Source organism: Polyodon spathula, chromosome 18 (genome assembly GCF_017654505.1).
Source record: "Polyodon spathula isolate WHYD16114869_AA chromosome 18, ASM1765450v1, whole genome shotgun sequence".
NCBI lineage: Eukaryota > Metazoa > Chordata > Actinopteri > Acipenseriformes > Polyodontidae > Polyodon > Polyodon spathula.
Window position 1 is genome coordinate 15,506,323 of NC_054551.1, and position 17,446 is coordinate 15,523,768.

Consider the following 17,446-nt stretch of genomic DNA (forward strand, 5'->3'; position numbering starts at 1 on the left):
AAGCAGTTTCATATCCACACCATTTATATTAAACTATTTATTTATGATTTAAAACAGCACAATCACACCAAAAACAAAACAATAATAAAAAAAAAAACTACCCTTGTTTGAACTTGCAACATGACGTCCTTGAAGAGCACACGGCCTTAACCAGCTGCGCTGTTGTTGAAATGCGTTAATTTTTTAACACGACACCCATGCCTGACCAGCTTTCACTGAAAACCTGAAGGTTCTGTTTGAAAATATCTACTTTCCTGTTTGTAGATACCACAGAATGGAACTGTATACAAGAGTGGCAAGCAGCTTCCTTGCCTAAATCTCTGGTCTCTGATCAATTGTAGTTACATGTTTAATAAAAAAAATAAATAAAGGAATAATGTATTAGGTAGAAATACATACATGATTTTAAAAATGCATAGAGGAATACATATATTTAGAAATACATATTTTAAATAAATAAATGTAGATAGTATTGTTTATATTATAACGTATATATAAATAAATAAAATAGCAAGCCAGAAAAATATGTCATATTGATTTGGCTGATGCTTTGATCCAGAGCAATTGACATTTGTATACTTTGTATACATTTGTTTCTTCGATTGTAGTATATGTGGAGTAGTGGTTAGAGCACTGTGCTCCTAACTGGAAGGTTGCGAGTTCCATCCCAGGTGGGGGACACACTGCTGCTTTACCTAGATTGGTCCAGTATAAAAAAAAAAAAAAAAACACTATAAAAATGAGTAATTATATTTAAAAAAAATAACGTCACAATTGTAAGTTTGCTTGGCTAAGGGTCTCTGCTAACAAATAAAATAATAACTTTCAGGCCTGGTTGGTGTAGGATGGGAGACTGCCTGGCAATACTTTCAACTTTTCTTTGGAGTTTTACTCAGTGGTGTAGTCGAGGGTATACGCAGGTAAACGGTGTTTATCTGCTTTGAATTTGGGTAATATATCGTTTACCCACTTCTCATATAAGGGATACAGAATTTACTCACTTCTACTCTCCTGTGATGTGCAAATCCTATGCTAAAGGCAATGTATTTTAACAATGAGGGTCTGTGCTATGTTCAGAAAATGTGAGCAGAGTGAAGCGGTAACAATTCCGCTCACCACTCATAATATCCTCCGCTCAGCTCTTTCTTTCATTCTGCTCTACTTCTTGTGGTTCCCGCTCCGCTCCCCCACTTCAGACAAAATGATATTAAAAAAGATATATAATAACAAGTTCACAAACTAGCTGTTTTTCACCCATCGTGTTACAGATTGCAGACGAAAAGACGTAAAGTACATTCAGAAAGGAATACCATTTAATTGTCCTTATTAATCGCATATCTTAAATATATCTTAAAATATATAATCCCCAGCTCTGCAAAATAGGCGACATAAAGTGCTCAGAGAAGTTATCTAATTGAATTAGAAGACACTTTTTCATTATTATTGTTTGCTACTGAAAACATGTGTCCATTTCAAACTTTGCATATGATTCGTATCAAATTAGGTTCATACAGGGCTTATTTGTATCCAAATATCTCAGGGATCTCAAAGCAACCCACGCACACATGCGTTGACGGACCACCCTGGCTGTACTAGTGCATGAACTATCCTTAATGTAAGAGTCCATACAAAAATATAAACAGTGTTCACAGCGCTGTATGGTGCATAACCGTTGAACTGTATAAGAACAATAACTGCAGACAGATGAACACACACATAGACAGATGACGTTTCTCAAAGTTTTATATGGCACAAATGCACCTCCACAATCGGGAAAATTAATTAGTATTATATATTATATATATATATATATATATATATATATATATATATATATATATATATATATATATATATATATATATATATATATATATATATATATATATATAAAGTATTGTTAGAGTTCCTGCTGATGAAAATACCCCTGTAATTTGTAATAACGACTCCTTTTTGTCGGGGATTGTATAAAACAGCCCCTATACATATATATTTAAGATATTTCACCAGTTAACATTCTGCTGAGGAAAACAGCCCCTAACATAATTAGAATAGAAAAAACTTGTTGTTGGAGGCGGGGCGTCATTCTAGCAGGCAGGGAGTGGATTGGCTGGTGCTGAAAGAACTGAAACAGGGTTGGCTGTTTGACTGGATATTTTTGAGGGAGCGTGTTGTTTGGATTCAGCTGATGACAGAAATGTGGACCAATCATGTCTTCCCTGTTGACTTACTGTCCAGTAGCTGCAAACTGAGCCATCATTACGGTGTCTTGTCACAAATATGATTTCCCTTCTCTCTAGACCAGCGTTAGAAAGTATGTTTAAGTAGTTTTTTATGTTATCAGATTAGTTGTAGATTCGAATGCTAAGGGGAAAAGCCAGTATTTGTGCACGGATTGATTTTAAAATATAATTATATAATATATATAAAGAGTTTAGATGCAAAACGCGATATATGTTATTTGCTCCAAAACTGAGCTAAAAGCAGGAACTTTTATCTCACAGTGCCTACCTCACTTAACGGTGTTTTATGTTTGTGTTCTCCTTATCGTATGAATTTACTGAAACGCGTTGCATCTTTAGAAGTGTAAAATCATTTTACAAAAACGTGGAGATTTATGCTTGGTTTAGTCCCTGATTTCATTAGCAAAAGGGGCCGGTTGTACCAACAAGGTCAAACAATAGGTCACATTTTACATTTAAACATTTAAAAACTAATAAACAAACAATTACCATAATGAACACTATCGTAGTATGTTGCGTAAAACATAATAACACAATATTCATAATAAAGTTTAGTTCTTATTTATAAACAGTAACGCTTAAATCTTGGGACTCCCTGTCTGTAGCTTGGTGTTGTTTACATTATCATCAGCATATTTTAAGTGATTGAAAGCTGAAATTACTTTTTTAAAACACACTTTTCTTATACCAATATGATAATCAGTTTGTTTGAAAACCAGGCTTTTATCAGTGATAATAGGTGCACAGACGGTGATTCCATAAGTGCTGAGGGGCTCAAGAGCCAATGGGGGAAAAAAAGGTTCTTCACAATGCAAATAAATCACCTGTTCTGTCAAATTATGGTGTGGATGCTTCAGAAGCAGAACTGTTATTGCAGCGTTTGAAAATAGAAAATCCATTTACACAAAGACTCCCAGCTTCGTTGAAAAGATCTGTGTTTCCCTTGTTTTTCTTTTGTATTTGTTTTGTTCTCATTAGTATCTATAGTAGCTACAGCATCCGTCAGTTCTAGCAGATTCTACTGTACTTGCTGAAGTGGTTTTCTCCCACTGCTAATTAAAAAAAAAAAAATAGCCACCTAGCTATTTCATCCCAAGGGCTCAACCTGCGTCATGCCTACTGTAGATGCCTGTAAACAGATCCAGACTGCTGTGCTTGATCGTATGCCTGGAGAGGACATTCATCTTATGGACTGTGGACTGCCCTTGTAACTTCCAGAGAAATGTGCTTAAAAAAATGAACGCCTACAAGGCTGACTACAGCCGTATGGCTGGACTAGAAACTACCATACGAGTCAAAACAGGCTACAAACTGACTCTTAGCAAGAACATTGACATTGCCACTGGTCTCATCACTGGGGCGATAGGAAAGCTTCAAGCTGTTTCCTACTATCTGGAAAACACAAGGTCAAAACCATAACCATCTAATTTAACAATGGAGTCACCCATACCTTTGAACGTTTACGCTCAAAGTTTGAAATCATGGATAGAGTCTACATTGTTCGAGAGCTGTTCCCAGTCATTGGTGCTCATGCAATCACCATTTACAAATGCCAAGGTAAGACTCTAAAAACAGTTATAATGGATCTTGGTAACTCCATTTCCTCCTATGGACAAAGTTTCGTTGCACTTTCCACAGTTACATCCTTAAGTGGTGTCCACCTTATAAACTTTTTGACTCCACCTGCATTAAGTCACCTCAAACTGCAGTTGCAGAGTACAATAGCCTAGAGGAACTTACTGCCTTAAGTTAATAAGCCTGAAGGAGACCAACATACACAAGAGACACAAGGTAAAAGATCAAGTGCATTTCATTCACTGAGCCATCACTAACGTTCAGGAACAGCAAAAGCCTCAATCTTCTAAGAGAACACTTGCAGTTACAAATCCATTCAGAGACTTGAGCAACCCGAAGTTCACCTCATGCTATGCAAATGCAACATTGCAGTGCCTTCTTCACTTGCAGCCTCCAAAGGATTCATTAAAACACAGTCAACAAGGCTATCAGGAGCTTTTTTCACAAGTATGATCCCTTGCCATCCACTGCATCTCTAACTACTGTGGATATTTGTCACTTCTTAGGAGAATCCTTCAATAGAGCTGAGCAGCAAGATATTGCAGAGTTTCTCATCAAATTGTCTGAAATTTGTCCTGAAGTATCTCACATGGTTTCAGTCACAATAAGTCATGACATTCTATGTAGTAGATGTAACTACTGCTCATCAAACTGACAGGTGTTGCTTGTTTACCCTCTACATGTACCTGCTGGTACAGACTCCATGTGTTTGGAAGAACTAATTTATAGAAATGACAAATGGGCAACGATTCTTGGTAGCAAATGTAGGCAATGAAAAACTTCTCCAATAATGAAATGTGAACTTATTCAGTCAGCAGGAAGAATGACTGCAGTCCAAACCAGACAGGACCGTTACAAAGCAACTCAATGCCAAGTTCACTGCTGTGCAGAAGAGCAAAATTACTGTGGACAACAGGAATGACCAATTATCTTCCATTATCATACACCAAGGACAGGGTGTTACTTCAGGACACTATGTGTCTCTTCTTGCTGTGGGTGCTACTGGAAAAATGGGTGCATGCAAATGGTGCACTCATTGAATTCAAACCATGGCCAAGAAAGGCCAAGGACATGGATATGGCCTTTTATGAAGAGATCGAATGCTTTACAAATGCTTTACATTGACCTAAGTTCATAACACCTATATAACAAGGAGTATATTTTTTTCAGCATTAAAATGTGTTAGTATACTATCCTTTAGTACTGATATGCATATGTACCTTTTTAACCATTCATAACATTGCTGTTTTTTACCTATGTAAATCTCAATGCATGAATACCTACCAAAACAGACATATTGTTTTCATCACTCATGGATATACATTTGAAACTAAAAGAATACAATGTTTATACTTTCAGTACTGCAAAAGTCTCTTCTACCTTTATTTTACTCATTTATCTTATATTACTCTACTTATTACTCTCTTGTCTTGCCTGTCTGTCTATTTACCATACACATTCTCTAATCTTTCCCTCGCTTTATTCATTATTTGATGAAGCAAAGAAAGAGGTGATATCTATAACAAAAATATTGTCAAGCTAAAAAACAAGTTAGAAAAACACAACAGCCATTAGAATAACCCAAGTTAGAAGCAAAAATTGTGTGAATGTTGGTCCCCAGCACCTTTCCAATTGCGGCTTTTTGATTGATGCTTGACAAGGTTGCCCTAATTGCTTGTCCTAACTTGGGCTTTTGTGTTTGATATCACAACTTTAAAACGTCTGTTGCGTTTTTCTAACTTGTTTTTTAAGATTGTTTTTGTTATATGTACTCCTGTACAAGGAGACTATTATCCAGCTGTATCTCTCAGCAACCATGAAAACAGAAACAGCAGCACTCTCTATATCCATGACAACAGAAATAACAGCACTCTCTATCTCTGTGTCCATGAAAACAGAAACAGCACCCTCTATCTCTTTGTCCATGAAAACAGAAACAACGGCACTCTATATCCATGAAAACAGAAACAACAGCACTCTCTATCTCTCAGTGTCCATGAAAACAAAGAGCACTCTATCTCTGTGTCCATGAAAACAGAAACAGCACTCTCTATCTCTCTCTGTGTCCATGAAAACAGAAACAGCACTCTCTATCTCTCTCTGTGTCCAGGAAAACAGAAACAGCACTCTCTATCTCTGTGTCCAGGAAAACAGAAACAGCACTCTCTATCTCTGTGTCCACGAAAACAGAAACAGCACTCTCTATCTCTCTCTCTCTATGTCCATGAAAACAGAAACAGCACTCTCTATTTCTCAGTGGCATGAAAATAGAAACAACAGCACTCAGTGACCATGAAAATAGAAACGGCACTCTCTATCTCTGTGTCCATGAAAACAGAAACAACAGCACTCTCTATCTCTCAGTGGCATGAAAATAGAAACAACAGCACTCTCAGTGACCATGAAAATAGAAACGGCACTCTCTATCTCTGTGTCCTGGAAATCAGAAACAACACTCTCTATCTCTTTCTCTGTATCCATGAAAACAGAAACAACAACACTCTCTATCTCTGTGTCCATTAAAACAGAAACAGCACTCTCTATCTCTCTCTGTGTCCATGAAAACAAAAACAACAGCACACGCTATCTCTCTCTGTGTCCATGAAAACAGAAACAGCAGCACTCTCTGTCCCTCTCAGTGTCCATGACAACAGAAATAACAGCATTATCTGCGTATCAAAATCAAGGACTTGCATGCAGCAACAGTGATGGAAATGTTCATTTCCCATCAAACGAGTCCTGTTCAACAGACTGGCTGAGGAGGTGACCCCATTACCTTTGCCTATAACACTGTGCTATGCTATGTCTCTAAGGAGATGCAGACACAGGCACAGCCAGGGTACTGCTGGATGCTTATCTTAAAACTGTCAATCATAATATTGGGGTAGAACAGTTAACCTAATGCAGGAGATGGAGAGGTTTTGCAATGAGATAGATTTTGAGATAAGGTTGGAAAATGTTTCCTAGTGTTTCTTATCTCATACTGCTAAACCAGTGGCCCTCAAAACTCTGCCCATGGGCTCCTGTTACAGCAACTGACATAACCTGTAATCTTCAATATGGATGTAGTCGTATGGGGTCTAATTACTTTATCTAATTGTTTGTGCTGACAATCTCAGTTTTGTGCAATTTGATAACTGAATTCTGAAGAACATGGAAATAATTCTCCCAATAATAAGTCTCACCTAATATGCACTGCCATCACTTTAAGATCTCACATTCTCCATAACAAAAGATGGCCACATTATGGCAAATCTGTATTTGATTTTGTATTGCTATTTTTTTTTTTTTTTTCAAAGAAATCAACACAGTGTACTGATCGCTCCTGTAGGCATCTTGTGTCCCACATGCAAGTAGATGAAAAGTGAACGATTAGTTACAGAGGACTTCCATCTGGATTTTTAAAGAACTCAAAAAATCTTCTCTCTCTGGTTCTTCTTGAAGTGGAATGTGAGCATGCATCGATGAAATATCTTCAAGGAACAATCAATAACTATTGTTTAATAATGGCTTAAAAAAAATGAAAATAAGAAAATACACATTTACCAGAAATAAGGAAGTTTATTTTAATTGCCTAAAAGAGCTACAGGTTTTATTCAAAGGCACGTGAGTGGGTTAACAAAAAATGTATCCCATACTAGATATATCCACCATGCATGTGGTATAAATATACACATTTATCACTTATATATAAATACAGCAAAAGTTTGCTTTATTGATGCATTACCTGTCACACTGCATGACTGAATACACTGCACAGAGCTGCACATTTCTTTAAAATATCTTGAATGAAAAAGATACCAGCTGCATCAAAGACTGGAAATATTTCTGCTAAAGATCGCTCTGTTCAGTACAAGAATGCGACATTTCATGTCTGTTAATTTTCGTTTATTTTGTTGATAATTCACTGACGGTGAAAACAGAATGTCCTTAAAAGGTGAATAAACTAAATATTCTACAATTTAGCATGTACTGTGTTTCAGGTTCACATTTACTTATTTAGGAACATTTGTTGTATAATAACTCTAGAGAATTATTAATTTTGAATGCAACAACGTTATTTGTTTCTGCTTTAACACATGTTTAATAATGAAATACCTATTTTTTGACTGTTAAATGGTGTGACATAAGCCTTTTTTTACAGTGAAACAATTTTGAATGATTTTGTGTTTTCAATTCTTTGTGTGAAAGGAAGTCTAAACCAAGTTTCCTTAGAATTCAGATACTTTTGAAAATATTATTCTGTCCTGCCTTTTTAGTGTTTACCAGTAAAATGAAAAAACAGACACACTAAATATGTATGCATGTTATTACGAAAGAGGAAGCAGTTTGCCACAGTTTTATTATTTTCTATCCATAATCCACTAATCTGGAACACACTTGTTGGATTGTCCTAAATTTGCAAGTAACAATAATAAACGCTTAGTTATCTGCAGTTATCTCAAACCATGTACATGGGTTGGATAAGAAAAAACAAAACAAAACACCACTTCCACAGTAAAACACTAAGTACAGTGAGATCACGAGTGGAGCCAGGACAGCCCTGATTAACAAGTGGCTAGGATTGTTCTGGAGAGATGGCAGACGGTGTGTTAATTCAGTGATTACCCTTTCTAATTCCTTAAAGGAAGCTGGGATGCATAGCCACACTGTAGTTCTCTAGCACAGGAATTCATCACTTTGTCATTGTTATTAATGAAATATTGATAATCTGCGCAGTCATGGAAACGGAAGAACCTGCCACCGAAGCACTTGCCTACTGCACTAACCTACTGCCTCTACCCTACTGCACTGCTCTACTGAACTAATCTACTGCATTAACCTAATGGATTAACCTACTGGACTAACCTACTGCATTAACCTACTGCACTACCCTACTGCACTACCCAACTGCACCTACCCTACTGCACTACCCTACTGCACTAACTTGTTTAACAAATAAGCATTAAGGGCAGTATTAATAATGAAAGAAACTTGTGTTTTGCAGACAAGAGAAAGATAATTGTCATTAGAACTGAAGTTAAGTCCATTTAAACAAGTGATCCTGTGTGCTACTGTATGTCTAGAAGGTGTTTCTGAGAACAACAGCATTGTGTTCTAAAAGATCTTACAGATTTATAGCCAGCAACTGATTCCCTTTTTCTACTTTTTGAAAAACAGATTATTCTGACGCAACATTTTCATTGTGCTGTGATACACATATATTGATGTGAGTATAACGTGTTTGTTTCAATGTGGATGACCAATCTCTAGGGAATGTGTGCTTCTTTGGGTTGTGTGTCTGCGGAATACAAGGAAATTCAACACCCTGAAACATTCCGTCTATCCACTGTGCCGCGAGCGAGGTTGGAAGGGATGCATTGACAAACTAGGAATCTAACTTGAACCGTCACTACAGTACCAATCACAAAGCAAAGAACCACACATATTCTGACTACCAGCCTTCTGATCTGCAATTAGGGGCATTCCGTTTGAATAATGTTTCCTGTCCCGTTTCCAAAATCGGAGCTTGGAAGAACTACATTTGTGAAAGTAAGTTCTCTACATCGAGTTATTTGAAGTCAAAGGAAAGGAACTGTCTGACAGATGAAGCACTCTTTCATCTTATGCAGGTTGGATGGACTACAGCAATAGCTATAGATGTGCCCTTGTTAGTGCTCAAGCAGGCCCACCTCAGGTCTCACACTGACTGGTAAGATACTACAGCGATGATAAGCAGCAGAGAACAAAAACCTTAAACACTTCAGTTTTACACTGTAATACTTGGTCAACTGACCTTTAACATGCTGTATTGTAGCAAACAAGTCATAGTTACGCAATATGTAGCCTCAAAAAAATGTGTAGCACGCCAAAGGGTTTTAGTGGATTCTATGGCCCTCTGCTACCTTAAAGTTGCCCATCCCTGATATAGACTAGTCCTCGCCATCCTATATGTTTAATCTATTTCAATTTAGCATAGCAAATAAACTAAAACATATGTACACTAGATTAGTTTGCTGTTAGCAGCAGTACAGTGACCACAACAGCAATAGCAACTAGCCTCCAGTTTAAATGACAAGTTGTAGAAATCAAACAACTGGCTGCAGCCTAATTACTTTGAGCAACTTTACTTCAACATATAATAACAATCCAGGCACTATGCTCGCTTCTCTAACAAAGCCAGCAGGCTTTGAATATGAACACACTGTGAACAAGTTACTGATCAGCATTAACACATGTAGTCTACTAGATTTATTTTTTTCAATAATACATTTTAGGACCTACCGGTAACTTAAATACTAAAACTTATACAAATACATGAACATGTGCACTGAAATCCTAAATCCAAAAAAAAAAAGTTACCGGTACTTTTATTATTTTATATGTTTTACAATTAAAGATAAAAACATACAATTCACATGTAAATAGAAGATTTTTTCAGTATTGAGGTATTACTCAGGCTATGTGAAACACTGAAAACTGAAACTACCAGATCACATACTGAATTCTGAGCAAACCGCATTACTCGTGGAACATTAAGGAAAACGTTTGTATTCATTAGCAACAAAAACTAGTGCTGTGTAAAATGACAAAAAAGAAAAAAAATCTCTAATAGCAACCCTCCAAAGAGGTAAGGCCCTTCTCGTTCTGTTAAACGCCAGAGCCTGCTCTTAGGTTCTATTGCTTATTTTCAATAAACACATATGTAGGTAAGCACTGGATGTTTAAGGTTATTTTGAGTTTCAGAACTCACCTCGAGCAGCTCATCCCCGACGTGGAGACAGCTGTCTCTCCCGGCTGGCCCCTCAGGGTTCACCCCCACCACAAAGACACTCATTCGGGAGCGGTCGCGGTTCCCAGCCAGGCTCAGCCCCAGCCCATGCTGGTCCTTCTCCAGCTCAATCATGTGAAGCTCCCCTGGCAGCTCCCCGTACCTCTGCCTGATCTTCTCTGCAGGGAGGGAAACACAAAGAGCACGTTAGAAATTTGTTGTCAGTGACAGTTTCAGAGCTGATCTCACTCAGGCTCCAATACATGTTATTATGGCAAATATAATAGTGGGGGGGGGGGGGATCTGGCTACCAGTCTCTCATTCTAGCCACAAATCAAATTTGTCTGTATAGAGAGTTGCCTATAATGCCCTATGCATGGCAGGGTTCTGGTCTGACGCATCTATGTAATAAAATAATTCATCCCCTCTGAGGGGTCAAAAATCAAGTGTTGTTCCACATTGTAACAACTAAATGAACTACTGAGAGAGGCGCAACCATATTACTAGAGAATCAACTCTTCACTTGTGTTTTTCTGAGTCTGAATTTAGAGCTGTGGCAATCAGATCTACATGCTTGCCACAACTACTGCAGCTTTTCTGAGCACTGGAGCTTCAGAAAGATTTTCCTTCTCTCTCTCTACTAAACATCAATACCCTTTTAAATTACATCTCTCATCATTTTTTTCTCTATCATTCATCACAAACATAACACAACTCATTAAACATAGGAATGAGATATCACAGCCATCACTGCCAAATTCTGTTCAAAGGAGAAGGGTCCATGAGGCACTTGCAATATAGATTTGCTATTGCCTGCCAAAAAATAAAGCCACAAATCCAGCTCCCAGTCTGTGCCTATTTACTGGCATCACAGTGTAGTACAGAATGTAACACATACATGTGTGGGGGGAGTCAGAGATAACTGCTGTTAAATTCGGGTGGTCAAATTTTTTTTTTGATTTTAATAAACAAAATATTACATTTCTACAAATTACAAATGCAGCTACTTTTTCTGCCCGGTGGCCATCTTGGATTTGAGTTTCGTCCTCTACTGACTTCATAAATAAATAAATAAATATGATATATTATATATATATATATATATATATATATATATATATATAATATTATTTATAATTATAAAGTCAGTAGAGGATTAAACTCAAATCCAAGATGTGTATATATATCACATCTCTCTATGTGGGCAGACTGTCAAGAGCGGCATGCAGGGGCAAGTCCATGCTGCAGATAATGTGTATGACAATCTATTGCACCCAAGTGTGCAATTTCACCCATATATTTATGACTATATACTATAATCAATATATATATATATATATATATATATATATATATATATATATATATATATATATATATATATTTTTTTTTTTTTTTTTTTTTTTTTTTTAATGTGACGTATTAGTCATATGAAGAAAATACTATTATCCCTGTGCTGCAATAATTTGTACAATATATTTTTTTAGTTTAAAAAGCCAGTGTCACAGAGGTAGCACTGGGGGAAGATCGCTCTGCCCTCCGGCTACATCTCCATTATAAAATGGCACGCTTGCCAATTTTCTAAGAGTGGATCATATTTCCACCCACAGAACTACAAACCCAAGCATAGTTGGCTCTTGGTTTAAATGACAATGCATTATAGACACCTTCAACAACAATAGTCTATAATGTCACTTGGTCCTGACTGGTTTAAGTTTTGAAATGTAGGTTTTGAGTTTAGGAAGGAAATGCGATTTGTTCACGTTTCCATTTGTCTGAATCACAAGAGCCTAAACTATCTGAAATCTTAGACGGCCTACTTTTCATTTGTTTTACAACCATGAATCAAAGTCAACCAGGATGGCTGGATATGGAGCTTGAATAAGAGTAGCAACTAAAAACACGGTGCCATGGAAGCGCGGGCACATTTTGCAAGGTGATGTTTTGAGATCAATATAGAAGATACTACAAGCAAAAAGAAAAATAAATTCCACGTGGCATATCTTCTTCAATTGCTAGAATATACTTAAATGGGTATTTTTTTTTTCTCTCTCTCTCTCTCTCTCTCTCTCTCTCTCTCTCTCTCTCTCTCTCTCTCTCTATATATATATATATATATATATATATATATATATATATATACACACACACACACACACACACACACACACACACACACACAGAGCTCTGGAAAAAATTAAGAGACCACTGCAAAATTATCAGTTTCTCTGGTTTTACTATTTATAGGTATGTGTTTGGGTAAAATGAACATTTTTGTTTTATTCTATAAACTACTGACAACATTTCTCCCAAATTCCAAATAAAAATATTGTCATTTAGAGCATTTGTTTGCAGAAAATGACAACTGGTCAAAATAACAAAAAAGATGCAGTGTTGTCAGACCTCGAATAATGCAAAGAAAATAAGTTCAGATTCATTTTTAAACAACACAATACTAATGTTCTAACTTAGGAAGAGTTCAGAAATCAATATTTGGTGGAATAACCCTGATTTTCAATCACAGCTTTCATGCGTCTTGGCATGCTCTCCACCAGTCTTTCACATTGATGTTGGGTGACTTTATGCCACTCCTGGCGCAAAAATTCAAGCAGCTCGGCTTTGTTTGATGGCTTGTGACCATCCATCTTCCTCTTGATCACATTCCAGAAGTTTTCAATGGGGTTCAGGTCTGGAGATTGGGCTGGCCATGACAGGGTCTTGATCTGGTGGTCCTCCATCCACACCTTGATTGACCTGGCTGTGTGGCATGGAGCATTGTCCTGCTGGAAAAACCAATCCTCAGAGTTGGGGAACATTGTCAGAGCAGAAGGAAGCAAGTTTTCTTCCAGGACAACCTTGTACTTGGCTTGATTCATGTGCCCTTCACAAAGACAAATCTGCCCGATTCCAGCCTTGCTGAAGCACCCCCAGATGAGTCCAATTTTCAGCTTTGCCCAACACCTGGTCGTCTAATGGTTAGACGGAGACCTGGAGAGGCCTACAAGCCACAGTGTCTCGCACCCACTGTGAAACGTGGTGGAGGATCGGTGATGATCTGGGGGTGCTTCAGCAATGCTGGAATCGGGCAGATTTGTCTTTGTGAAGGGCACATGAATCAAGCCAAGTACAAGGTTGCCCTGGAAGAAAACTTGCTTCCTTCTAAAAGGGGATGTTTTACTTGCTTCCTTCTAAATGACAATATTTTTATTTGGAATTTGGGTGAAATGTTGTCAGTAGTTTATAGAATAAAACAAAAATGTTCATTTTACCCAAACACATACCTATAAATAGTAAACCCAGAGAAACTGATCATTTTGCAGTGGTCTCTTAATTTTTTCCAGATCTTTATATATATATATATATATATATATATATATATATATATATATATATATATATATATATATAATATTATATATATATAACCATAACCCCCAAAACCATCACAGCATGAGGATTGAGATTATTATTTATGTTTATCAGAGTATTTATACTTCTAAAAAATGTAGAAAGATTGTGCTTCACTGATTAACATTCAGTTATATGACAAGTTGAAAACTGTAAAGTTCATGAGTAGCAAAGGTGAACTCTCAGACCCCTTGAGGTGGTTGTACTAACAAATTTAAAAACAGAGACCAGGCTCCAATGAGGATCTGGATCAGCTCGCTTCAGGTCCTGCCAGAACATTTCAATGGGGTTTAGGTCCGGACTTTGACTAAGCCATTCTAAAATGTGGAATTTCTTCTTCTGCAGCCATTCGTTTGCAGATCTGCTTGTATGTTTAGGATCATTGTCTTGCTGCATGGCCCATTTTCGGTTCAGCTTCAGCTCACAGAACGGATGGCCTGACATTCTCCTCTAGAATCTTCTGATACAATGCAGAATTCAGGTTGTGTCAATGATGGCAAGCCATTGAGGTATTGAGGCAGCAAAGAATGAGGTTCTTCTGTTTGAACGCAGTATTTGGTTTTCACCAAACATAACGTTTCTCACTGAGGCCAAAAATTTCTACCTTTGACTCGTCTGTCCAGAGAACATTGTTCCAGAAGTCTTGTGGATCATCTATGTGCTCTTTGGTGAACTTCAGACGGGCAGCAATGTTCTTTTTAGAGAGCAGTGGTTTCCTCCTGGCTATGCTTCCATGAACACCATTCTTGTTCAGTCTTTTTCTGATAGTTGTGTCATGAACACTCACATTAGCCAAGGTGAGAGTGGCCTGCAGATCCTTGAATGTTACTCTTGGGTTCTTTGTGACTTCCTTGATGATTTCCCAGTTTGTTCTTGGAGAGGTTTTGGTAGGACGACTGCTCCTGGATAGAGTGACTGTGGTCTTGACCTTTCTCCATTTGTAGACTATCCAATAAGGTTTATATTAACCAATTCCATGTCTTTTGAAACAAAATGATGCATGAATTAGACAAACAATGAGTAATTAAGATTCAGGATATGTGAAAAAGTGAACTCAACTCCTGGTTTTATCAGCTCAATTAAGGGGATAATTAGAGTCAGGTGTTTAAATAATTAGGTAGATCTTCAGGGGCAAGTTTGGGCTTTTAGGTATGACTATATCTCCAGTCATTCTAGTGTTAAGGGCGAAACTTGGCGGTCTGGCAAGTTTAGTTTTGCTCAGGCCAATCTAGCTTCACCAAGGGCTCCTGGGCGAATCCCGAAATTACCACTTTTTTCCGGCACTCACCCACGTCCAATCTGGCGAATCTAGATTGGCCCAGAACTTGAAAAAGATGATTGGCCGAAACCTGTTTTTTCAACATCTTTAAATGGTGATGAAGACTCCCTCTTCATCACCATTTGAAATAAAATGTTTTATGCTGTGTTTCATTACAAGAGTTGCAGCTAACAATAATGACACATAACATACAATACTTGCATAACAGTAAAATCTAACTCACAAAGTTGAACAGCAACTACAGTATTTGCAAAATGGCAATAAACCTTCACTCACAACATTTAACAGTAAGTACAGTAAGTTTTATGGGGCCACCTGATGTAATGTTTAGGACATGGAGTTAGTAACATATAAAACATGTAAAGAAATGTTATAAAACATGTAAAGAGGCTCTGCCTCTTTGAAGGCTCAACGCATAAAATGGGGGTTCCGTCATTGAGGAAACCTGACATACGAAGAGGGGTCACCGTCTCAGAGATGACCAAACATACTAAGAGGCATGCAAATCAGAAAGAAAAATATTGATCAGTAATATTAAACACATGAGAGAGGTTCCAGCTCTTCAATGGCCCACCATATACAGTGCCGAGAAAAAGTTTGTGAATCCCAATGATATGGAAATTCCATAGTTTTACCATGATAGCCTTGTTGAATCAAAACCAGTCTTTTCTTAAAAATCCAATAGGGTTTATATTAACGAATTCCATGTCTTTTGAAACAAAATTATGTATGAATTGAGGCCCCACCCTATATAAAGATCAGAAACTTTGTGAGTTTGGTCTTCACCATACAGGTGTGTGGAAAACAATCAAAATAAATCTTTGAGGACCTCAGAAAAACAGTTATTGATGCTCATCAGTCTAGAAAGGGTTACAAAACCATTTCTAAGGATTTGGGGCTCCACCAATCCACTGTCAGACAGTCTACAAATGGAGAAAGTTCAAGACCAAGTCACTCTACCCAGGAGCGGTTGTCCTACCAAAACCTCTCCAAGAACAAACTGGAAAATCATCAAGGAAGTCAAAAAGAACCCCAGAGTAACATCCAAGGATCTGCAGGTCACTCTGCGCCTTGGCTAATGTGAATGTTCATGACTGAACTATCAGAAAAAGACTGCACAAGAATGGTGTTCATAAAAGGATAGCCAAGAGGAAACCACTGCTCCCTAAAAAGAACATTGCTGCCCATCTGAAGTTCGCCAAACAGGAGAGGGGTCCGACTTTGAGGAGAACCCGACAAACAACAGGAGTTCCACCACTTTAGTGATGTGTGGGGGGGGGGGGGGTGACTTCTGACAAGAAAAAGAGAGAAAACATTTAACACAAGAAGGAAAGAAAACACGTGACAATTAGTTAGCCGTACCCTACCGACGATGTGAAGACCCCTCTTTCAAAGTTCCAAAGAAAAATATATATATATATATATATATATATATATATATATATATATATATATATATATATATATATATATATATATTTTTTTTTTTTTAGGGGGGGGGGGACAATTGGTGGCCCAGGCAGAAAGGTTGTCCCTACTCCGGACATACTACCAATGGACTGATTAGCAGAGAACAGCTGATAGTTGGTTGATATAATTGGAGAAGCGATGGACATCAAGCAAAATTGATGTTGAATTCCTGACAAATAGGATTTGATTGTAGCTGGTGCCAGATGTAAAGAATCCTTTGCATGAACTATGAAAGCCATGATCCAATCCTGGTTAAATGAAGTTTGAGTAATCCTGCTTTGGGAGCAGAAAGTTACATAACAAGCCCAACCTGTAGAGTATGAGGATTTGGTGGAAGGAGCCAGTGCTGCAGACATATGTGTATTGTCTTTCTTAGCTTCTGATGAAATACTGATGTAAGAGTCCAAGTTTTGCTGTTGTTGAAAGAGCAAGTAATCAGGATATAAAATGTCTGACCTTGGGGGATAATGAGAATTGCATAATTCAAATGTCCAAGCAAAGAGAGCAGTGCACGTTTCTGATTGTTTTACTGATCTGAAAGTTCTGAACAAGTGAACAAATGTGATTGAGTTTTGATATGGGGAGGCTGGCTTTGAACTTTTGTGTGTCCAGTATGATTACCAGAAATTCCAATGAATGGAGGAGGCCAATTATTTTCTACAGAAAGCAGGGCGTTGGTTTCTGAAAATAAACTTTTAGATTGGTGATCGCTACTGCTGG

General features: G+C 37.5%; 1 protein-coding gene across 1 annotated transcript in view; it reads right to left on the bottom strand.

Annotated features, from left to right (window-relative positions):
• Positions 1-17,446, bottom strand: part of patj (PATJ crumbs cell polarity complex component) — a 250,035-nt gene that overhangs the window by 94,176 nt on the left and 138,413 nt on the right. The window contains exon 12 of the mRNA XM_041278026.1: positions 10,552-10,748. Coding sequence (XP_041133960.1) covers positions 10,552-10,748 — 197 coding nt within the window. The remainder of the gene's footprint in view (positions 1-10,551; positions 10,749-17,446) is intronic.